Source organism: Aquila chrysaetos, chromosome 6 (assembly GCF_900496995.4).
Source record: "Aquila chrysaetos chrysaetos chromosome 6, bAquChr1.4, whole genome shotgun sequence".
NCBI lineage: Eukaryota > Metazoa > Chordata > Aves > Accipitriformes > Accipitridae > Aquila > Aquila chrysaetos.
Window position 1 is genome coordinate 22885728 of NC_044009.1, and position 23608 is coordinate 22909335.

The 23608-nt window shown below is 37.2% G+C and overlaps 2 protein-coding genes across 11 annotated transcripts in view; one reads left to right on the top strand and one right to left on the bottom strand.

Moving 5' to 3' along the window:
- KCTD18 (potassium channel tetramerization domain containing 18) lies at nucleotides 1–10272 on the bottom strand. 6 transcript variants are annotated; one of them, XM_041124364.1, is made up of 8 exons: nucleotides 9569–9681; nucleotides 8503–8700; nucleotides 7049–7260; nucleotides 5949–6142; nucleotides 4717–4811; nucleotides 4134–4236; nucleotides 3267–3562; nucleotides 1–3236 (listed from the first exon to the last, which is right to left on the bottom strand). In XM_041124364.1, the coding sequence occupies exons 2-8, from the start codon at nucleotides 8657–8659 to the stop codon at nucleotides 3028–3030; spliced, it is 1266 nt and encodes a 421-aa protein (XP_040980298.1). In that variant the 5' UTR covers nucleotides 8660–8700; nucleotides 9569–9681; the 3' UTR covers nucleotides 1–3027. The 6 variants fall into 6 exon arrangements, with proteins under 6 accessions (XP_040980298.1, XP_040980297.1, XP_029874146.1 ...); XM_041124363.1 differs by adding an exon at nucleotides 9156–9200 and having other exon boundaries at nucleotides 1–3562; nucleotides 9569–9638; XM_030018286.2 differs by lacking the exon at nucleotides 9569–9681 and adding an exon at nucleotides 10070–10272 and having other exon boundaries at nucleotides 1–3562; nucleotides 8503–8690.
- The window catches only part of SGO2 (shugoshin 2), an 18000-nt gene continuing 4537 nt past the window's right edge, over nucleotides 10146–23608 (top strand). For 2 of the 5 annotated variants that reach the window (XR_005932680.1, XM_030018259.2), the window contains exons 1-6: nucleotides 15593–15734; nucleotides 16353–16528; nucleotides 16956–17033; nucleotides 17781–17863; nucleotides 18250–18485; nucleotides 19014–21035. Coding sequence is in view for 3 of the 5 variants with exons in the window: in XM_030018259.2 (XP_029874119.2) it covers nucleotides 15593–15734; nucleotides 16353–16528; nucleotides 16956–17033; nucleotides 17781–17863; nucleotides 18250–18485; nucleotides 19014–21035 (2737 nt within the window). In the remaining 2 variants the exon portion in view is untranslated. Of the gene's footprint in view, nucleotides 10247–13093; nucleotides 13228–15592; nucleotides 15735–16352; nucleotides 16529–16955; nucleotides 17034–17780; nucleotides 17864–18249; nucleotides 18486–19013; nucleotides 21036–21146; nucleotides 21173–21975; nucleotides 22442–23608 lie in introns of those variants that run through there. The other 3 variants (XR_005932681.1, XM_041124343.1, XM_041124344.1) reach the window with 3 other exon arrangements.

The following is a 23608-nucleotide window of genomic DNA, read 5'->3' on the forward strand; positions in this document are numbered from 1 at the left end:
TTTGTGAGAAAAAATTTAATGCATCAAACTACACTGGCGATACATATGTCAGCCTTTAGAGTGCAGCTATTAGATACTAGTAATCAGCAGATTACTAAATTGGAGTAACTTTCTGAAAATGATCTCTTCTGTAATGAATTGTTTTACAAAGATTCAAAATAAACCACTGTCACACCACTTGACAATGCATCTCATCCCAGCTATAAAACTGTAGTTCACCTTTAGTAGTTTCCCCAAACTATCCAGTACGTACATATGGTGTAGCAACAGTTTATCAGTGCAAACGCAGTACCAGCTGGTACTTCATTAATTGAGTTAGACAAGTGAAATGTTAAGAAAACTGCAGACTTTCAAGAAACTTGGGAACACCGAGTTTTGAGGAAGTTTCAACCAGCAGGAAACTCAGACTTGCAGAATTTCTACTCCTTGTTCCGGGCCTCAAAAACACAGTCTGTTAGCCAGGTTAAGGTATAACTTGTCCTTGGACTAGCAAGTTTCATTTGTTTTCAGCTACTGGCCTCCCAGAGAGAACATGAAATTCTATTTTACTGCCGCATTTTAAAAGGCTTTGAGTAGATAAGGGCAAAGCTATTTTTATAGTGAAAGTCACTATGAAGGTTAACACTATTCAGCTATTGTAAAACTGTTTAGTATCAGTCCATCAGTTAAGAGAAACGGCAAGATTCACAGGTATAGAAAAGCACGCGGAAAGTCCCTACTCAGATAAGTTATAAGGCCATGGATGTTTGCACCTCATCCAATTAAAAATAAATAAATAAAACCAAGTCCTTCAAAAAATAATTAATCTTGCTCTGTGTCTCCACCACAGCCACTTTCCTGTTTCATCTATTGAAATTCAAGGGTTGGGTTTTTTTTTTTTCCTTTTAACCACAAGCCAGTATGTCTAGGACAAAGAGAAGACTCATTAAAGCTACTGTAATGCAAATGACATGAACGTTACTCAAAAAATACAGCGCTACCAGAATAATTAAGTAACCACTGAGCTAGTGCAAACTCAGAAGGTCCCGCAGGACTATTCTCAAAGCTTTTTTCTTGTACACATGCAAAATACCATACTTTTTGAGAGCTTTAGTGCTGGTTGGACTCAATGATCTTAAGGGTCTTTTCCAACCTAAATGATTCTATGATTCTATGTTTATAGAAGCCTTCTAAATTCATTAGAAGTTGAAGAGGAAGGAAATGTGCTTTAGGAAGCATTGTAAAAAGATTTAAAGGTGCATGGTAAAGCGCTCAGCTATTCAATAAATAGTGAAGCAGAAGTCACACAGAAGATAAGTATTAAGAACTGTTTTTCAATCTGATTATTATGAAAAACTAATTTCACAAACTTAGTGTCAATGATCAATTGCATGCTCAAAGAATAGGAGATTACATTATGTTAGTATCTTTCCATAATTTTTGCCTTGTTCTTTGCTCAGTGAAACTTTTTTTGTTGGGATAGGAAGAGCCTTGGGATTGTTCCTCTTCAGGTTTATTTTTTAAGAAAAACCAGTAGCTTAAAGATTCTAAAGGTAAGCTGGTCTTCAGTATACACACTAATAGCAGAAAATTACAGTACTGCACACCTTTACAGTGACTACTGTTCATGGCAAAGTGTCTCCTTAAAAATATGTTAGTACATGAAAGTTTGGGATTTTTTTACTTGTGCAAATCATGTTTCAAGTCCTTGTGGTTAGGAGAAAAGCCTGAAAATGTGATCACTTCTAAATGACCTAGAAAATTAAACATTTCAAGAACGCTTCTGTAATTCTAATAGTCTCAGGAATTTTAAGAACATTGTATTTTGGCAATGTGATAGAACTTCTCAACGTTTAGGGCCAGCTGTACTTACTGTGCTGGAAAAGCAAAAGCAGTAGCAAAACCAACAAAAAAACCCCAACACCCAACTGTAAGCAAGCAAGAGCACAAAACAAAGCCAGGTTTCATTCACTGATTTAAACAACTAAAAGGGCTTTTTAAAATCAGTGAGCCAAATCCAGCTTTCCTCTGCTGATAGAAATATACGGCAGCTCTACACTTTGGTATCATTATTCAAAATTTACCCTGGTACAAGAAGGTCTCTATCCTGCTTTGGGGGAAGGAGCAGTTCTTTTATCTTCAAACCAGTGCAACTCTGTTAACACTGCTTTGCTGCACAGAATTTGAGGTTGTCCCCTCCACGTTTGAAAGGACATGCAGAAGGACACAGGAAGGCGAGCTGTAACTCAGGCCTGTGAGGTTCCCTGCAGCTGCAGAAAACACTCCCCACAGTGGTGCGATACAAAATGCCAAGGCTCCGCCGGCTGCCTGCAGCAGCCTCACCCCAGTGGCAAATCACACCATGTTAGGAAAGTGGTACGTGTATGTCTCAGGTCTATGGAAAAAACTGCCTTGTTACTCCCTAGGCATGCTTCTTCCCTTCCTGTTTCTCTGAATTTTCTCACTGCGTACACGCAAAGCCAGTCCCTTTCATTGCTGTTAATAACAAAATGGTGACTTACCCTCACCAGAAGTACCAGTAAGTGCATTCAACTTCCGGAATCTTCACAATACTCAGTATGTTGCACACTTGGGGCAAACTTGTATCTAATAAAAGCTACTTATTGTTATCTATTTTCCCCCACTTTAAAGATACAAAATAAGGAAATTAACTCTAGTTAATGTTAACTGTAGTTAAAGTTGATAAAGAGGTTGTCTTTTATGCTGTGCAAGTACTTCCTTTAAAAAGGTCAGTTATACTAGTACAGCCTGACAGAAATACAAATATGACATACTGTAACATTAGACTGCACATGCTCTGTGTTTGAGGGTTTTTTTTTTTAATCCATTTTTCTTCCTCCCTTCCCAACATCTAAGAATATTTAGAGCACTTCAGTGCTCACTTAAAACAATTTCTCCCTATGCTCTTCAGGAACTTTTTCATCATCATTTTCTACCAAATTTTTGAATAAATGACCACACGAGATTATGATCTCTTCTTTAACCAGCTAATGTAAAGCTATCCAGTCTATCAGGCTGAGTCAAACATTATCCATCTGCTTTATCATTCTTAAGCTTAATACTCTCTGCTATTACAGCTGGTTCTTTCTTGTTTAGTACCATAGAAGTAGGAGGAATTTCAACAGCAGCACCATCCTGTTCAGTTGTTTTACTAGATACAGAAGAAGATGGCTGAGATGGTGTCACAAGAAAAAGTGGAGTTCGCTTCAGCTTTACTACACGGTTGCTTGCAGGCTTCCTAGACCCTGCAGTCTTGAACATCATTTGACATGGTGTCCCATTGTCAGCACTCTGCCTTCCACAGGGCGCCTGGGAATTGCTGGGGACGGATGCGCATGTTGTGGATACAGTTTCAGAAGCTACTTTGTGCAGTGTCAAACTTTCACTACTGGGTCGTTTAAGAGTCACTGCAGAATGTGAAGCATTGCAAGCAGCTACCTTTAATGCAGCTGAATTCTTGACTTTGATATGGGTACTTGTTGAGGGACCTGCGAATCTAATTGGCTTAGGACCCACTTTACTCGGTAAATAGTCTTCCTCTTCAGGAAACTCGATTAATCGTCTGTAAAACAAAGAACTTCAATTAAAGAAACAAAGTATGTATATAGGTCAGCAGGATCCTCCTCTATGTAGCAGCAAAGTGGCTGTAGGGTGGCTCAGATCAGCACCTGCAAAGGCTGCTTCTAGGTAATGTATTGAGAACGGATGTGTAGTCAGAAGTATTGATGTAAAACTGAAAAGAAGAAATTCTAGAAATTTCTTCTAAAAAAAGAAGGCATCTCATGAAAATCAGTTAACTGTTTAAAGTTTTCAGTTAAATTTCTTTTTTAGCAGTCCATTTAAAAAATATTGCGCTCTACTTTTTGAAGTTACTCCTTCCCACTCTAATGTGATGTTTTAAAGGCTGAAAAAGTAGAATAGAATAGAGTTTCAGCAGCCTAAAAAAGGTAATTTGTTTCTAGCAAGGTCAGTCCTGCAATTAAGCCCTCTGATTATAAGACATTTTATAAAAATGTAAATAATAAAAACAGAGAAAACTCAACATTCATAGCTGTTTAAAGAACCTGAATTTAAAAACAAAGATTGTGCTGTATTTCTGCTTTATTTTAAGCCTCCTATGCAAATCGGCATACCTTTTATGAACTGGAGGCATACGATGCAAACTGCCTTTCAAAGGGCGTTCTTCAAGAGTCCAACATTCAATCAGCTCCTGAGGCACTCTCCAATAGCTGACACCTGCATTTCAAAGGGACATTGTATTGATGAGCTGAGAGAACATATTCAATGTTATGTGTATGTACACCTGACTAAATGAATGCATGTATTTTATTATGTAGAATTTCAGCTTTGAAACTATGCTGACATGAATGTTGCTTACAGCCAACGTGCTTCTAGGGCTTCCAGCAGAGTGCCCAATGCTAGCAGACTATCACCCCTTGCATGTGGTGGCTCTCACTACATCTATTCATTCATGTCAACTCGTGTCACCTTCTTGGAACATCCCTTAAGACTCGGGGGTTTTGGGGGTTTTTTGTTTTTTAGGTTTTTTTTCCACATAGCCACTACTATGGGATATTTTACAACACGTTACTTACTGAAGGAGTGAAAATGTATGCAGAGGTTTTATTTCAGTTAACTGGCAAATATTTTTCTTATTTTTCTGTAAAAAAAAGTAGTAGTACTACTGAAATAAAAGAAAAAAAATTAATACTTTACCTCTCCCTTCCCAGGCATCGAAAGCATCCATCATCTTTTTCAACTCAGCTACTGAGTAATAGCTCCAGATGTATTGGACGTTATTTCCAGCTTCTCTAGAAATATTGTTTTAAAGGTAACAGTTATGTGGTAAATCTAGCTAAGCCCTTAAAAATGTAACACTGATGAAATGTATCATTCTTTTTACTAAATCCTAACTCTAAGGATTTACTATTAAATGTTTTGTAAAGTAGAAAGGAAAATGTTACTTAAATTTTATTTTCATGTGCATAAAAGGTTCTAAATAGCCATCCTCCTATGATCTGCATGCCTGTGAACACCTATTGCTAAAAATGGTTATTCATGAAAGAATAGATGTTCATAAAATAATTAGAGAATTAATGGTGTAAAATTATTCTTCTAAACCTCAATCATTTATTCAAAGGGACAACACAGTAGGAGGACAGATACCTGATACTATGTGTCCAAATACTCTTGGAATAAATATTATGTTACCAGCCTAAATTTAGGAAAATAAGCATCTTAATTATACAGACAATGAAACATCAAAAGCTCTATTTTAATCCTGTTTCAAAAAGTACACAGTGAAGTACACATCTGACACTGTACTGTGGGACCAAGAGAAAGACAAATTGCTTCCAGATACTTAGAAGTACAGGTCTACCAATAACTTACAATTACTGTCATAAAAATACATTAATAGTGTAGTAGAGATGTACATGTCCTTTAAGGAATTAAAACCATTTCCTGTCATCTTCAGTTCTTTTCGGTGTTAAGTATTTCTTTCCGCTGTCTGCAAAATACAATTCCATTAATCACAACCAAATTTGTGAATATTTCTGGAACTTTTTCTGGATGGGGATTCGTTCACTGTATTTAGGGTGAATATCGTCCTAAATTAGGAAGTAATTTTAAATGGTTGAGGCATTTGAAAAATAGCAAGTAAGTAAAACATAATGAGAACCTACAGCAACTACATGCTAGCCACCTTCTGTGGACTCTCTCAAATTCTTATAGTCCATGCTTAGTTTTTATCCTTTTGTTTGTTTTTTTAATGTGACCATTGTATCAGCCAGCTGTTTTCAAAGCTGGAAAGAATCTGAACCCTTCCACAGATTTATAGTACAATAATGCTATATTATGCTACATATAATAACATTCAGCTATTATTATAATATGTGAGTGTTCATTCTCACTTCATAGTGCTTTCATGTGTTTGACAGTCGTCTTACCTTTTGTAAATGCTTTTACTATGAATTTTCGTTCCTAGCTCCTTATTAATTGCATCAGTCCCATCAGCTCTTGTGGCATACACACCAATAATTTTACTTTCACAGCTTGCTCCAGAAGTGTTCAGATAGTGCAGGACCCAAACTGTAGGCTTGGTACAAACTAAATCATAAGAATCGCAGAAATCTAACAAAGCCTGGAAAAAACATAAAACACAAAATACAGAATATTAATAAGCATACAGTATTTTTAGTTGAATAAACTTTCATATTGAAGTTTTCTTAACTGTACTGGTGAGCTCTTTCAAGTAAATCAAGGGTATAGTTTATCTAGAATAATGCATGCAGTATTTCTTATCTGATGTTGACAGAGAATATTGTAAAACTAGGAGAAATTCATGGAAAGGCAACAGAAATACTTAAAGGCATGGCAAATCCCTAACATGAAGAGAAACTGAAAGGCCTGGAAAAGTTTTATGCTTTTCAAAAGGAAATGAATAAGGGAGAATAGAACAATATCTTACTACGAGAACATAGATGACTGTCAGGACTAACACAGCCATACCTGGTAATATGAGTTAATTTCCAATCAGTTAATTAGAATTAGTTTTTAATTTACGGTACTCAAAAATAGACAAACCTTGGGATTTAAAATAATATATTAATTTTCTTTTCTTCTTTCTTGTTCTAAAAAAATGGCAAAGCACATTTTATCTTTCAAGTTTTAGGATGAATATGTAAAATTAAAAAAAAACCCCAAACATCTTGAAGGGATCAAATCTAATCTCAAATAAAATTTGAAGCCAAATAGGGAACTAAACAATGTCATTCCTAGCATGCAAGTTTTACAGCAGGCTTGCATGTAAAACAAAGTCAAATTTAAACTGTTGCTCTATTGCAATGATGGGAAAAGCTGATGTCCTGAACTACTATGACTGCATTATCAACTCTAGGATTTCTTAACCTAAAACTCTGAATTTACTGGTGATTGAACATGGTGATTAAAAAGGGCTAACTTGCATACACTGTAGTTTCAGTATCTGATGCTAATGAATGGTGTGCATTAGAGAGTACATCTTTAAAAATGTAAGAAATGTCAAGACCTTTTTAAGCTCTATATTTGACCTTAAAGAATACGTCTCCATTTCATTAGCCAAATGGTCAGACAGACTGTATGGATAAGGGATGCCAAAATAGTCTGCTTCCTCCTGCAGTGCAATTCGAATTTGTTCATCTTCAGGAATCCGAACTTCTCCATGAAGATAATCCAAAAGATATTTAAACAGGCTTCCATCTCTATCAATTAGACATGCTCCTGAAAACATAAATAAAATTATTTAAAATACTGCTTCCAGCAAGCAAAGACAGACTTGTCACATTCTACCAAATCATTAAGTAAAACCTTTATATAAAACTTCTGTACTAGTTTTACTTACTTAGGAGGAAGTATACTTTCTCTGTTCTTTCAAAACTACTATTTTGTTTCCCTGGAATATTTGTTATTTGAAGATAAAATTCTTAGTGCAGTAAACATTTCTTTGGAGTTTCAGTGAAATCACTAATCTGCATAAGACAATGCCAACACACAATCTCAGCTTTATTGCACTCCACTTAAAATGCTAAAATCTAATTCTAGATGTATTTCTAATTCTAACTGCAGATAAATCTTTTCTTGCTATTGCAGAGATTTTTTCAATTTTGGATCTAGGCAATTTAAAAGAGTTAAAAGTAGCATCAGCTCCAGTATATGTCTAGTCTAACCTTCCCTGAATATTGCTCAAGTTTTACAGTATTTTTTCTCTCCTTTGCCTGTTGGGCTCAAGGACTGCTACAGAAACTGACCAAACTATACACAGCTGTATACAATAGGCTGTTCACTGCAACTGAAAGATGGTAGCAAAGTCTTGCCCGTTAAAGTGTTTAAACATTTCAGATATTTTAAACAGTCAAAAGTGTACAACAAGTAATCATCCATCATATCTTTAAACTGGACATACTTTGGCAGAATTTCCAAGTCACAAGCGAGTGTGAAATTTGACCCATGAATAGTTTTAGTCAAACTTTCTTATCAAGCCATGGTGATGAAAAATGCAGTATTTACTGGGTAACGAAGTATTCTAAAACAAAGATTAGACCCAAATCTCCTTATGTAATGCACAGAGAGAGTGAGATGCCTCTGGAGAATATAGGGGGTCATAAAGAGGATCGAAGTTAAATGCCAAATACTCTGCCAACTTCATTTTTATCTATTTTCACATTCATACTGAAGAATTACATTCCAAAGCTACAAGTTGGACTTGGACAAGGCAGGGCTAAGCACTATACTAACATGTATGTTTGCAAACATGAGTAGTCTTGTGGAATTCAGATTAATTTCTCACAAGTATAAAGTCATGCATGCATAATTGGTTTACATCCTGCAATTAAAGAAGCCAACTGATGCTCAGCACACTGGGAAAAGAGATATGCTATAAAATGCATAAATATATATGAAAGCATGTATTTGCCACAGAGCTCCCTGATCAGAATGTCATATTTACAGTTTGAACATATTTACCTGATTCATCCACTTTTAGAGGAAAGCGTCCACTAAACATAGAAGCTAGCATTGAATCCTTAAAGCGGCATAAAGACTCACGCCTGGCTGTGTATAAACGTCCTCGCACATTAAGTCGTAGAATACCCTGGACGTCTTCAATCTTGCCCTCTTCCATTGCATTTGCAAATGATGATGTTAATTATGAGCTATCCAAACCTGTAACAGATACAAACAAAAGTAAATCTAATGCCAGTTAAGACTGAACGTCTTACATGCAAGACATGTAAGAGCTGAGCTAATGCTTATGTTTGTTACAAAATACTGTAAATCAGCTTTGAAAACAGTTCTGAAGACATATTAGTGCAAATAGCCAAATATTCCACTCCTTTACTATAAAAAACTATGGCATTCTACTTTGCTAGGGAACACAGAGGCTACTTTTTTGAGACAAATGGGTAAGCAGCATTTTGTGGTCAGTACGTGTAAGCAGAGCTCTGGAAGGACTTTCTGGGAAATCTTGCTTTGAGTATAGTTCACAGCACTGGAAATGCAGTAATTTTGTACTAATAACACCTTGGCTTCTTTAAAATCCGATCTTCAATTAGGGCTGCTTTAAGTCGTTGTTGAAGCTCGCATGTCATTAATGCCACATTGCCAATAAATAGTCTTACTTGTGCCTGCCTCGAGCTCCCTGCAGGGGATGGGGGGGGAGAGGCCTGTCTGGGCAGAAAAAAAATTGGCACGAGAAGCAGAAGAAAATCTTCAAAAGGTTGGGGTTTTTTTAGAGCATGCCCTTTGAGGGGTACTAATGCCCACTACGCGCCTTTCACCCCGGCACCTACTAGTATTTCACCAAAATTAACTGATGAACTCGCAGCCCGCTGGGGAGCCAGCTAAGCAGCCGCCCCCGCAGCAGGCCGGGGCGCTCCCTGCCTTTCGTGGGGCGCTGCTCCGCCAAAAAAGGGGGAAGCCCACCCCCGCCCCTCGGGAGCCAGCCGGGGAAGGCGGCTCAGCTCCCCGCCCGGCGCCGCCGGCGGACAGGGGGTCCCGCCGCGGGGCGGCGGCGGCCGCCATCCCGCATTACCTGCGCCGCCGCCTCCCGCGCCAAGGCCGCCTCTCCGGGCCTGGAGCTAGCAGGGCCGCCTGAGGGGCCGGCCCGGCTCTGCAAAATGGCGGCCGGGCGGCAGGAAGGGCCGGGCCGTAGCCGAGCGAGGAGAGGAGAAGAGAAGGGCAGCCCGTCTGCCCGTGCGGGGCGGGGTACCCGAGGCGCCATCGCTATGCCCGGGGGCACCGCTGGCCGCCCGGGCTTCCCTACCGGCGGGTATGGCGGGTCAGCCCATGGCTCTGCTGCCCCTGCCTCCCCCGCTTTGCCCGGCGGGCGTCCCTCAGGCACGGCTTTGGTGTCTGCGGCCTCTGAAGTGAGGGTGACCCACGTAAACTCGGCTGCTCTGTAAGGCAGAAACCTTCCCTGATAATGTTGGCTGGTTTTTTTTTTAATTACAAGTAAGTGTTTACTCAAAGTTGGTTTATTCAATTGCTTTTTCTGTAGGCTCGATAATATCGCAGCTTGAGCTATTCTTCTAACCTGCAGTGCTCCCGTTTTACTTCACAGTGGCCTCGGAACCATTCTGGTCAGCCCGGGCCAGGGCAGCAGCTTCAGCCCAAGGTGGAAGCCCGAGCGATGGGCGCTGGTTTCTCCTGCGGCTGCACATCCTGAGTCGCAGCACTGAGACAGGTGCTTTCACAGGGTGATGTGATGCTGGAACGTGCTCCGAGTCTGGTTTGGCTAAAATGAGGGGCAAAGGCAGAAAAAATTAGCCTCGGGTGAGCCGGTGTTTTCTGGCCTACTTTGACGTGACTGCCTGTCACTTTGAGCAGACAAACTCACTAGTTTATGTGCCAGCAGCAGTCTATTTAGTTTTAGCTAATATATATGAATGCAGGCATCATAGCTTTTAATTTGATTTCCTGTTGCTTGCCTGTGAAATATTGGGGGGGGGGGTTGGCATGTTCTGCTTCAGGCTTGTATGCATTTTTTAGTGCAAACTGTTAAAGCATTACAATAGCATGTATGAATGCGGGCAAGGTGCTTTACCCTCATAAAGCCATTTCACAAAGACTTGCAGAAGCAGTGTCCTATTAAAAGGAATTGCTTATGTCTGATGTATAGATGCTCACCAAAATGCATGCATAAACAATGGAAAGGTGAAAAAATTAGATTCTCATTATGCTTCTGTCTCAGTGTCATTATGAAAAATCTCCATACATATGAAAAATGGTTCTAAGATGCAGATGTATTTTTAAAAAAAAGTTTGAATGTCTAGTTCCCACTTTTGTAAGCAAATGAAGAATTTCTTTTTTGCCATAACATACAGTAAGAACCTATCCCTATGTATACAACTGCCAAATAACTAGTAGTTGTGTGCAAAAGTTAACAGGGCCAAAATCTAGGTTTATGCAAACTTTCTCAAGTTATAAGCTGATTATTTGTTTAGAAAATATAGTAAGAGAACTAAATCCCAAATTTTAACTATATTTTAATTGCCATCTGAAGTCCAGTAAAAATCCAGTTATTTAACTGTACATGTCACATGTAAGAAATGTGCCCATATTGTATTTAAATAGTTTCTCTGTATTTACCTTAGCAAATTAACTCAGTTATATCTACAATTCCTATTGATTTTCATCTTGTATCATCCTGGGTTTTTACTTGTCATTGCCCTTTGGAGGTGTTTTGTTACCATATTTAAGGTATTTAAAACTGCAAGTTCACTTGCTAAAGGGTCAAATCAAAGGAGGTGTAACAAATAATCACAGAGCAGCCACAGTTCCAACTGCGTAGCTTGCTGTCTCCTGGTCTGTTACTACATCTTGGTTTTGAAAATACCTAAGTATTCATAGGCTACTGTGTTTTCAGTTACTATTTAGGACCATAGACTTGTAATTCAGACTTCCCTTCAGTCAAGTGAAGGATATTAAAGGAAAGAGCCACCTGAGTCATGTTGCATCTGGTGCTAGTAGGGAGATAATAAATTCCTTTGAAACTGTGTAACTTTGAGTGATCACTTACTATTTAGAACTTGCTTCTTTTTATCTTAATGCCGATTTGCATTAGAATGGCAGTTAAAGCTACAGTAAATACTTCAAATGTTTCATTTTCTTTAGCAACTAAGCATGCGACAGTTGCAGCAGAGAGAGGAAATGGCATGCCAAGCACCATGGCTCTCATGTGCTCTCTGAACAGTTCTTGGCTAAGAATGTACCCAGAAGCCAGGTCTTTAATGCTTAATATCTAATTAATTAAATAAGCACACAAGTTACAACATGCCACTGAATGCAGTACAGACTGATAATTCATGGATGTTGTACTTCCTATAAAATAAGTAAAAAATAAGTATAATATTTTTGTGGAATAATGGTGTCTGGTTTAACTGTATCTTTGGAAGGATATAATGTGTGTTGTCCCTTACTCACTGGGCATAGTTCATACATAGCAATTGCAACTTAAATGTGGCCACGGTTGTCAAATATTACAATATGTTGTAAGTTATAACTTCCAGTCTTTGTCACTCTAAAACATTCACTTAATGAAGTTGCAGCTTTCCATGCTTGTTTTTTCCTTTAAGCTGGCTTGGTTTTGCCTCAAAAGTCTGAACAAGGTTCCTCATGTATTTCTGCATTGGGAGACCAAAACAACATACATGGTTTCAGTGCTAAAACAATGCCATAGGTAAGTTTTGGACCTCAGACTTAACCATTTGAAATACTGTTACTGTTAAAGCTTAGTACGGCATGTACTTGGTATAGAAGCATGCAGCATAATCAGCCTGCACAAGCAAGCTGCCTTTTGAGCTGCATGTTCTTGGGAAATAAACACAGGGACTTTTTTGTTTTGTTTTTCGCTAGTTTCCAAAGGAACGCAGGCTTACACACTCATCCTCTGTATATTTGTGTTTCAATTTACTAATTTCAGTCAAATTTGACAAAGGGGAAGAGGCATTAAAAATGAAATTTCATTAAGTTTGTGCAGGAAAGGGTGTGAGTAAAGGAAAACGTGTTCTTAACGCTGTAATTTCAGGAAAAACTATAGCATGAGCTCAAGTTTTGTTGGACATCAGAGAATCCACAAAGGGAGAAGCTGTTCTACATAATCTACCTACCAGAAGTGCTTAAATCATAGCTCACGCTTTACTAGACCCTACAGGATTAATTCCTCAACAAAGATTTTTCTCAGAGATGTGTTTGCAGGTATCTAGTAAGATACAAATTCAGTACAACACTTCCCACATGGTTAGGGCTTTTACAACAGACCTGTCTTTCTTTGTCTTTCCTTCACTCCCTCTGATTTCTATTAAGTTTAAAGACCAGTCATAGGATCCCAAATGACCAAAAAACAGAATTCTGCTCTTAATCTATATTTAAGATACATAGACTGTGAAACTTGGCAGTGCTTTAAGCTTTTCCCCACTTTGAATGGCTGGTAATTAACTGGAGATTTTTACATGTGAAATATTACAGTGCGGGAGTTCCTCAGTGGAGCGTAAAGGAAAGTATGACCACAGGTGAAAACGCAGTACTTGATGTTTTGTTTTACATTTATTGCTCGCAGTAGTGACATAAACATTAAATGGAAGCAAATTGGTGATTGCCCTGTCAGGACTTGGGACTGTTGTAAAACTGGAGGAAATGAAAAGTCATGATTGGATCTGGAGGAAAACACTGCCTTCTGGAAAGGGTAAGGAGGTAAGTTTTATTTCGTTGGTTTTCTATTTTTTAAGTTACATAAGGTTATTTGCTCTTTTATTTGGCCAGAGTTTTACAGTGGCTATAGTCACTTCCAAGCTGCCTTGTAAGGGGAAATGTACCAAAGGTATATAAGGTGTGTTGGATCAAATCTGTATTTTAAGGGGATTCGGCTTCAGGGCCACACTGAGAAACTGTGCCAGATATTGTACAAAAATTAAGAAAAGGTAGAAAAGAGAGACTCCCCAATGCTGTTTGCAGCAGATAATGAAAATAATAAGTTCATAAAGATACACTTTCAAATAATGCCACTGATAATTATTGTGTGATTCCTTTGATTTACTTTATAGCATATTGTAATGTTAGCACACGGAAAGGTAAGATTTTAATGATGATTACTGCGTTATGGAACCTAATGCTGTTTTTTATTTCAACCTTCCACATCTCTGTAAATCTCCAAATAAATTAAAACATTAACTCTCTTAAGATTTTCACAAAAGTGTTAACTATAAATTTTGCTGATTCCTGGATCAAATTTAGCCCACCTAACTAATGGTAGGACTGGGTACACATAGCCAGTGAAAGAGAATGTATGTGAAGGGAGTGTTAAAGACCAAGGGCTTTTGGGCTCAGAACAGATTTTGGGGAAAAGCATTTTATTAGACTAAAATACTTCCTTGCAGTTCCCAGTCCTAATATTACCTGAACAAAACTAAAAGTGGGCTTGCTCAGATTCTAATGTCGGAGACTCTTACCCTTACAAGTCACTAAGTATGCAGGCAGCATGCCTACTTGCTATAATCTATTGGGTTTTAAATTTATTGTTGTTTTCACAACTGTCTTGATGACTGTCTATTCATTGTTTGTCATTTCATCTATTACTAATAGCTAAAGATCAGCCAGAAAGAAATTTAACTTTCCACTGAGAAGGAATTACATGGATTTCTCCTTTTAACCTAAAGGAACTCTTTGAACTGAAAGCCAAATACCTCAAACTCTTCCTAAAAATCTCTGACAGCACAGAGGAATATCTGCAGTTCCCTACTCCCTTCCTCACAGTGTACTGAGATTGATGCTAAGTGTTTATGCAATGAATATTTTTTTTTTAATGTTAGCATTATTAATGGTTAGTATTTAAAATGGTTTTGCAAAGTCACGTAGTTGAAAAGTTACACACATCCCACTGCTTCTTTTTAAAAGACCCGGGAATGTCACTAAAGAACTGGAACCGTGGATTCAAGGTTAATGATTTATGCATATCCCGTTTCTGAAAAGAAGTGTCTGTGACCGTATGTAAGAGTACATGTGAACTAGTTTAACGTGGGTGACTTTGCATGCACGTGACAAAACTGCTACAGTGCATTTCCTGTTTTATCAACAAAGCATCAAAAAAGATGGATGTAGGTTCAGGTGCAAATCCGGCTGTAGATACAGACTGGGTTTGTATCCAACCGTTACGGCCTGGCTATGCACTTCACCTCTGAATTACGAAGCACAGAGTGTTACTGATTCTCTGGGCAGTTTGCCATCTTTCCTTGCTTTCGCGTATCGTTTTGTTCAGATGCCGCCCCCTGACGTAATTCCAAGTAACTCTTCCTGCAGTATGGAAGGCGGGCATGGGCCCGTTGGCAGGTTTAAGGCCGCGCGCTCCCCCTCTCGCCTGCCGCCCGGGCAGGGGCTGTTTGCCCACCCGCCCCCGGGCCCGCAACCCTGCCGTGGGGTGGGGGCGCGCGGGCGGCTCGGCCCAACGGCTGCCTCCCGACGGCCGTTGGCGCCCGCGCAGCCGGGGGCGGCCCCGGGGGCGAGGCGGGAGCAGGCGCGCGCGTGCGGGCTCTCGCCTGTGAGGACGCGAGAGACCGGCGGGCGGCGGGAGCCGCCTTCTCGAAGCGGTTTGCTGGCCCACGGCTCCCTCTTCTCCCTGGGCTTGCGGGCTGGTCTCTCTCGCTGTTTGTTTGAATTTACAGCATTTGTAATGCAGTTTATGTAAATGCCTCCATTGAAAATTTGTCCTGACAAAGCAAAAGCTGGTCTGGTCATATTGTGAAGTGATAGAACCTTGGGTTTTTTTCCCTTTTACGTGTAAACTTGGATAGATTACTTGAGGACAAGATCAAAAATCTGATCCTTTTAGTCTTCATGTTTATTAGGTAAATATTTTGCCACTCTATGATAATGTGACGAAAGTCTCAAGGAACAATTCATTAACGCGCTTGAATTAATTGAACAAAGGTAAAGACTGAAGCAATTTTCCCAACTTCAGAGATAACAAGTCCTGATAAGGGGCAATGAAACTTAGTTTTTAAAAGTGTGGGAAAGACCCTGCATTACTTGGGTGTTCCTCGTGGCAAAGTACAGGTTCCTTTTGATGATGGATAAACAAGCAACTGCTAAATCATCTACCATTTTCACCTCGGATGCTGTTAAAGGACATAAGAAGAGGGATGGAACATTACAAGCTGCAAAACGGAATGTTTCTTTAGCATCTAAAATCAAAACTAAATTAATAAGTAAGTCCTGTTAAAATAAAACCGAAGCCGTTTATTGTACTTAGAATGTATGACTTCAAAAGGAATAGTAATTGTATTTAATGTGATTTGCTGAATTGCTGCCTGTTAAAAAAAATCATCTTGGTAATACGCAGTGTCACTGGGGAGAAGAAAAAAATTTAAGTTCCTAAAACATTCTCTAACAGATATGAGTAGGCAGGTTTTCATTAGGACAATAGAAGGTATATTTGTAATTTAAAGCTTTTTTCTTCCTGTTGTCAAAACTCACATTTATGCTCAAAACATTTGAACTCTTTAAGCTGTAAAATATATATTTTGTTTATTAGAAATTTGGAAACATGTTTATGCCTGTGAAACTATCCATTTTACATGCTTTCTTCTTAAAATAACCTTATTCCAAAAAATCCAGACTAGAGTAGAATCCGTGCATGAAATAAACTTGAACATGAAGCTGACAGAGTAGTCATCAGAATGACAGCCAACAGAAACAGAAAGTGTTAGGCTTTGCTATTGTTCTACCAAAACCTACAGATAAAAATGTTGCTATATAGTGATAGTTCATGCAGAGAGTGCCTGGAATTGAAGCTATTGAAAATAATATTATCTTGTCTCCTTTAGATAACTCATCTATGTTTAAAGTATCTTTAAAACAAAATAATAAAGCATTAGCTGTGGCTTTGAGTGTGGAGAAAGAAAATTCTCGGAAGCTAAAGAATGAGAAGATTTTTCTTCAGAAGGAAGTAGAAAAGCTGCAGCTTCATAATATCTTGCTTCGTCAAAAACTAAACTGTTTGGTATGCTGTAAATAATATCATTTAAACTGAGATCAGCTAAACCAAGTTTTTTTCTTTTTTTGGAAACTTAATATTGCTTATTAAAATGCTGATTTAAATTATACATCTCAGATTGTGAAGTTATATCATCTGATAGCATACTATTCATGTTTGATTTTTCTTTCATAGGATTTTTTGTACTTACTATTTTGTCCATCAGTGTAGATGTCTTTCCATAGCTATTTTTGTGTCAGCTTCAACTTTATATTTAAAGGTATTGAGATGGTATTAACAATCAGTTTGTGCTCAACTGAGTGTTTAAAAAAAAAAAAAAAAAAAAAAAAAAAAAATTAAATTACAACACAGATTCACCTTTTTATCTTGTCTTTTCTTAAGCCAGAAGCTACTTAAAATATATTTTTTAAATTACTTTTTCTTTTACATGCAGAATAAAACTCTTACGGAAATAGAAGCATTTCTGAATGATAACCTCTTAACTGCAATAGAAATAAGCAGTCTTTCTAAGGTAAGATGTTTTTTGAACTATTACTATATTGAACTGTTTTTCCACGATAATATTTTCAAAGCATCTAAACGAGTGCAATGTTGAAATCATATATGCATTTTAAAACATTTACCCAAATTCCTTAAAACTTGGGATGAAACCCTAGTCTAGTGAAATCAATTACATTTTGCTGTCACTTGCACGAAAAATTTAGGATTTAATCTTGTTTACAAGGTATCTAAAAGTTAAATGTCAGTTAGCCGTGACGAAGTCAAGTGCTTAAAAAAAAAAAAGCATAGTACTTCAGTATATGGTATTCTTTACCAATGAGCAAGCTACTTGCCTGCCTTGCTTAGTGCTGCAATAAATATCTTGCATGTGGAAACTTTATGAGAAAACATAGTCCATGTTAGTCCTTGTGTCATGGCAAAATTACAGTTAATTTTTTAAAAAATATTATTTTTGTTGTCTGTTCTAAACAGTTGCATAGTGTTGCTCTGTGCATCTATATATATAATGCACTTTGCATTACATTTAAAAAGTCTATACATTGCTTTGGGATGCAAGTAGGTTACAGATTTTGATAAGTTTTGCTACAAATATTTTTCTTTAAAATTATTGTGTGTGTTTGAATATCATATACCTTTCATCAGTACTTCTATTTTTTGCCCATTCATTGTTTTTTTTTTTCCTGTGGATATTTCCAATACTTAAAACATAAGAGGATATTCAACTGTTTTTACTTCCCTACTGTTCTTATTTTGAAAGAATTTTCAGAGTTCTCTTCCTCTGTCACCTGGTCCAAGTAGCCCTACTGATGACCAGTTCAAGACTACATGTCAGTCTGCTCGGTAAGTGGTTATATTAAATGCGGACATTGATAAGTGTCTGGATTTTTTTTTACAACTAATCTTTGTATATTGTCCTAGACATTTCTGAGGTAATGAGAAACAATTTCCTGTCTAATTCAGAAATTACCTATTTGCAACTTGGAATTTAGAGAGAGAGAGAGAGTGGTAGATGAAACTTGTGTTTGAATAACTTGCTGCTTTCTTCATGGGAACTCACCAGCAAAAAGCAGGATTCTCTATCATAAAAAATACATTTGCCCCTAAGATAGAACCAGATTTCATACTTGAGTTCATGTTTTCTGTTTTTATACATTATTAAGGCAATGTTTTAAACAATGGATTGTTATGGTAATAAAAATCTGCACAGTAAAACTTCCTCTTTTCAGATCTGTAGAACTGCTGGTGAAGCTTCCTTTAATTGCAACAGCTAATGGAAACCAGCAAGATAGCCCTTCTGTGTGTGAAATACCAAATTCTTTCAAGTGTACTGCTATTCTGTCAAAGGAAATGCATGCAGATCAAGCCAAGTGTGCATTATCATTGCCTTCTGGTACAAATAGTCAAAAGTCAATGGAAATAGACCCAATGGAAACAACCGTTGAGAAAAATATATTTTTAAAAGGTATGATGTATTCCTGTGTGGGTGATTTATTTTTCAGAGCTATCTGAGAATTAGTATTTAATAATTCATTACTTGATGTGCGATACAGAAAGTATAGTAAGATTCCAAAATTGTAATAAACTAATAAAAAATAGAATGCTCACCCATAAGTATCGATGTCCTGACAATCACTTGTAGAATAATGTTCATTGAAAAAACACAGCTGAAATGTAACAAAATTAATGTGAACAGAATAAAACTTTGATAAGATAACCAAATAATAACTGAAGTAGTTATAGAAAAATACATTTTTATACCCAATTTCAAAAGTCCAAATTTGGTAAAATATGAAATTAGTTCTAGTTAACTAAATTTTTAAGGACCAGCCACAGAATGTGTGTATTCAGTAAAAAAAAAAAAAAAAAAAAAAAAAAAAAATGCAGTTTGTAATTTTCCATGCTCCTGGTCCAACCTTCAGTAATCTGTCTTATCCTGATAACTATACCATATTCTTTTTTCCCCAAGCTGCTGAAATTTTTCTCTTTGCAGAAAATCAATTATGCCCAGAACTAACTTGCAGTAGTGCCTTCCTGACTCATGTCAAAAATACACAATCTTTAAGACAGTCTGAGGAGCTTACAAAACAATATAATGATAATTTGTTGCCATTCTGTGGAAATGTGACTGAAAGAAAGAAATGTCTAGCACTTCGTAAGTCAAAAACTCAACCTACTATAAAGGATTTTGATAAAACATGTACCTCAAATCTGCCTCATCATGGTATCAAAAGCGGCAGCAACACCAATGACATGAATTTGCAGGAAAGTTCAAGTGACTTGCCTCACATTATTCCTTCACCTCTTAAATTTAGCAAGGAAAGTAAGACAGATTTTAAGAAGCTGCTTTTTACTGACAAGATTACACCTGAAGAAACTCTTTATGATGCTGATATGGAGTTGACTGCCAGTGATGCAGGTGAACTACTCACAGTTACAGCGAAAGACAAAGATAAATTACACCAAAATAAAAATAGTAATGCCAATTCTGATAAAATTTTAGCAAATTTCAGAAAAGTAAGATATTCTAAGAAGGATAAAGATAAAATTAAAAGCAAGACTGAAGTCAGTTCAAATTTGTATGCGGAAGAAGGGCACACTAGGGCTGACAATACTGAAGTTTCAAAAACTACTGACTCACAACCTCAACTATTCCGAAGTCAGATGGAACAGCTACCTACAGGAAATTCTGTAGGGAAACAGAGTTTGCTAAATACCAGCAAATATTATCAAGCACAATATTGTCCAAGTAAAGCTAAAGATACTAGGAGGACATACCAGGTTAACTTAATGAGTCCAGGAAAACAGGAGACAAATACAGAAACTTTCTCAGAAAAGTCTGAAGACATGGAAGGCAAAATACAAAAAGCAGACTTAAACTCCTCTATTAACAAGACCCCACCAGAAGTTTATTATGCTGAAAATTTACCATTCCAAGATAACACTTCTAATGCATTGCCTTTACAGTGGGACTTTCTGCATACAAATGAGAAACACAGCAGACCAAAAACAAACAGGAAAACCTTTCAAAACCCTTCTAAAATGAACATAGCAAAATACTGTAGAGAGGAAAATGGGCAGTATGGAGAATATCTTTCAAAAAAGTCTCAAACAGAGATACACCAACATGACAGCAAGAGCAAACAAGACCAGAGGAATATTATAACGAGAAAATACAACAAAAAAAGTAGTTACAGACAAAGTGGAGAAACTGAAAGTGACAGCATTCATAAAATTACTCAGAAAGTACACCAAAAAAGTAGCAATTTCTCACCAGGCACATTAAAATGTACCTTGGCAAAGGCTAGCCAGAAAGCATATATAATACCAAAAGAAAATCTTATACAGTTCTCACTTAGTAAAAATGAAGAATTAAAAAATAAGGATGCATTGCATGCAGAGGCTATTTGTGGAAATAAAATAACTGAAACTCAGCAAATGCAAGTAGCTTTAGTTACTCAGAATGGTGTAGCTATGAATACACCACAAGCTAAAGGACAAGTTGAGGATGATGCTAATACATTAAAGAAAGCAGATTCCTCATCAGTGGCACATAAAAACCCTCACATTAGTAATTCCCCTGATAATCAGGTAAAGCAGAAACAGAGGTTTGGTTCTGATAGTACTGAGACCAGACCAGAAAAAAGTTATTTCAGGCACATTGATCAGGGGGGGCAGAATATTTTGGATGACCAGAAAGTCCCTCATGAGATAGATTCCTTTATGAGCAAGTTAAACCCTATGGTTCAAAAATCAGAATTTTTAACATTCTTACCTGTCGAATGTTCTAAGAATATGCCATTAAATGTAGACAGCTTTTTCCAGGAAGGTCTTTCCAATGTGGAGCTCCCAGCTCTTGATAACCACAATGCTTCCATGAACTTCTCTATACTGAAAAACTCTGAAATCTGTGGGGAAAATGCTCATAATAAAGCACTGGATACTGGAAAAGCAGAAGAAAAACCAGATCATACTTCTAAAGAGACTTACAAAAAGACTCTGACACCTTGCCATGGTAAGTGTATGGGTGAGAAAAAAAAAAAAAAGGCATTTTGATTTAGGTAGTGCTTGAAATAGTGGTAAGGTATCTTCTCTTAACACTATCCTACTCTTATTGCTTGCTAAGAGTGGATAAAACAGGAGTGGAAAAAGGTAAGACTGAAAATCACTAAAATTATTCATATTCTATATGGTATTTCAGTCACAATATCTTTAAGTGTGGTAACTAATATCTTTGTTACTTTTTAATATATTCCAAGATGACATTTAGTGGGCAGCTGTAAGTAGTCTACATTCTTGAGGAGCAATTATAGTTGGAGCATGTATTCATTTTTCAGAGAACGTGATGGAATTCAGAAAGTTGGGAATAGAAAAGATACAATAGCTTGGGCTTTTATACAAGGGAAATAAGAGTGTGAACTACACTGTTCCCTTCATAAATGGAGAACATAGCTGGACTTAAAGATTTTGTTTGTATGTGTTTAGAAACACTGCAATTCAACAGCAATTCTGAGGTCTAAAAAAAAGTACTTTGAGCAGTTTCCTCTAGTCTACCCATGAGCAAACTTTCATGTGACAACCTCTTTTTTAAGTAAGATACATTAAGTTAAGACAATAATCAAACTTCAGTGTAGTCTGGAAGATAGTTCTGGATTTTTCTGTCATACAATGAAATTACTGTAAAGGAGCTAAAGGAATATGTGACTATCACGTCTATGATAGAGTTTAAATACGCTTTAAAATGTAGCTTTGAAGTTTTGTAGCATGAGTGGTCTATTTTGTAAACGTATTTATTCTCACCAAGTTTACTTCATTGTCTCTGAGAATGTCCCAACACCTAGACAGTTTCCTAGCTCAAATTAATAGTTTGAATCCCAAACTATCAAGCACATACTGCCTTGTCTTCATTGGAATGCTAGGACACAATGGCAAAAAAAAAATCTCCTATTTTACAGCACCACAGAATAGGAATACTGGCAGAATTAGACTGTTGTATTAGTCCTGGTAATTTGCAGTTGCATCTTCTCATTTTTGATTCCTTCTTTGGAAAGTAGAAAAAGGATCTAATAATTTTATTAGCTTTAATGATAAATTAGTAAACCCTTGTGATCAGCAGTATCAAAGCCTACTGACATTAAAAGCAAGCTAATTATTTGATCTTCACCCATTTAAGCATAGTTCAAAAACCAGTTCATTTTTCATCCTAACATCCAAATCGGTATCTTGAATTAAAAGAAAGCAAGGAAATGCCATCCTTTCTGATGCTGCCAGCTCTTCTGATCACTACCTTGAGCTGTACTTAGAAATATAACTTGAAAGTTTCCTGTAGTGAAAGTCTCTATGTAGTTGCATCTATGTGAACATAAATATTCACACTCAAAGCATCCAGCTTTCCTAGATAATGCAAACTCATAGATGTCTCAAAACTCTTACTTCTTAAAAAGAAGCTGACCTGATCTCTAACCTTAAGCTTTAGGAAAGCTCAGAATAACAGTTTACTTGCACTTTAGAACAAATCAAGATTGATTTGCGAGGCAGCCAAACTTTGGAGGTTTTTCATGATTGGAAAGCCCTCTCATTTAAACCAAATGAGCATTGCTCTTCCTTAATGAACTCCTTGAAAAGACAATGTTTTTCTTTTGCCTTCATAAATCAGGAGGAACTTGCTGCAAGCAGCCCAAAGTCACCATAATGTCTCTCATACTTAGAAGTAGAGTTAGCAGAAATCCAATGAAGAAGCTTTGACTTTGTCTCTGCTTAACACATTTCAGAGGACTATTGATGAAATGATCAGTCTTACCCACTGAGGTATTTCACTTGATCTCAGCACAGAGTTCTACTACGGGGCAATAGTAATTCATAGAATCACAGAATCATAGAATCATTTAGGTTGGAAAAGACCTTTAAGATTGTCAAGTCCAACCATCAACAATGTCCACTAAACCATGTCCTGAAGTGCCTTGTCTACGTGCTTTTTGAATACCTCCAGGGATGGTGACTAAACCACTTCCCTGGGCAGACTGTTCCAATACCTGACAACCCTTTCAGTAAAGAAATTTTTCCTAATATCCAATCTAAACCTCCCCTGCTGTAACTTGAGGACAGTACCATCAGCTTGACCATCAGTTAAGAGTGTATATGCTAGACTGTACAAGGCATTCAGATGGTATAATAAAGAAAGAAAACCTTCACTTTTTGGACAGGTAAGAAAATATACAGTGATATAATTTATTAGTCTCAAGAGAAGCACAACAAAAAACTCATAATTTATCCCATATGTGTATGAATTTCCTCTATGAGATCAATAGCATCCATTTGCTGCCACAGAGGATTTAAGGTAAAGCGTTCAAACTCAAGAAATGAAGATAGGAGAGTTTTGAATTCAGTTCCTTTGGAAAACTACATTCCAAACTTTCTCATCTGGATGCAGTAAATCTAAACTTGACGTATATCAGTGAGGAATGTACACTCTTGGAAGAACTTTTAAGGAATACAGATGAAGGCTATTTCTTTCATCTTGGATTGCTGTCTGCATTAAATCTTAGTGCTTTTCAGAGAGACTATGATCTATAAATGGTTTAGAATTTT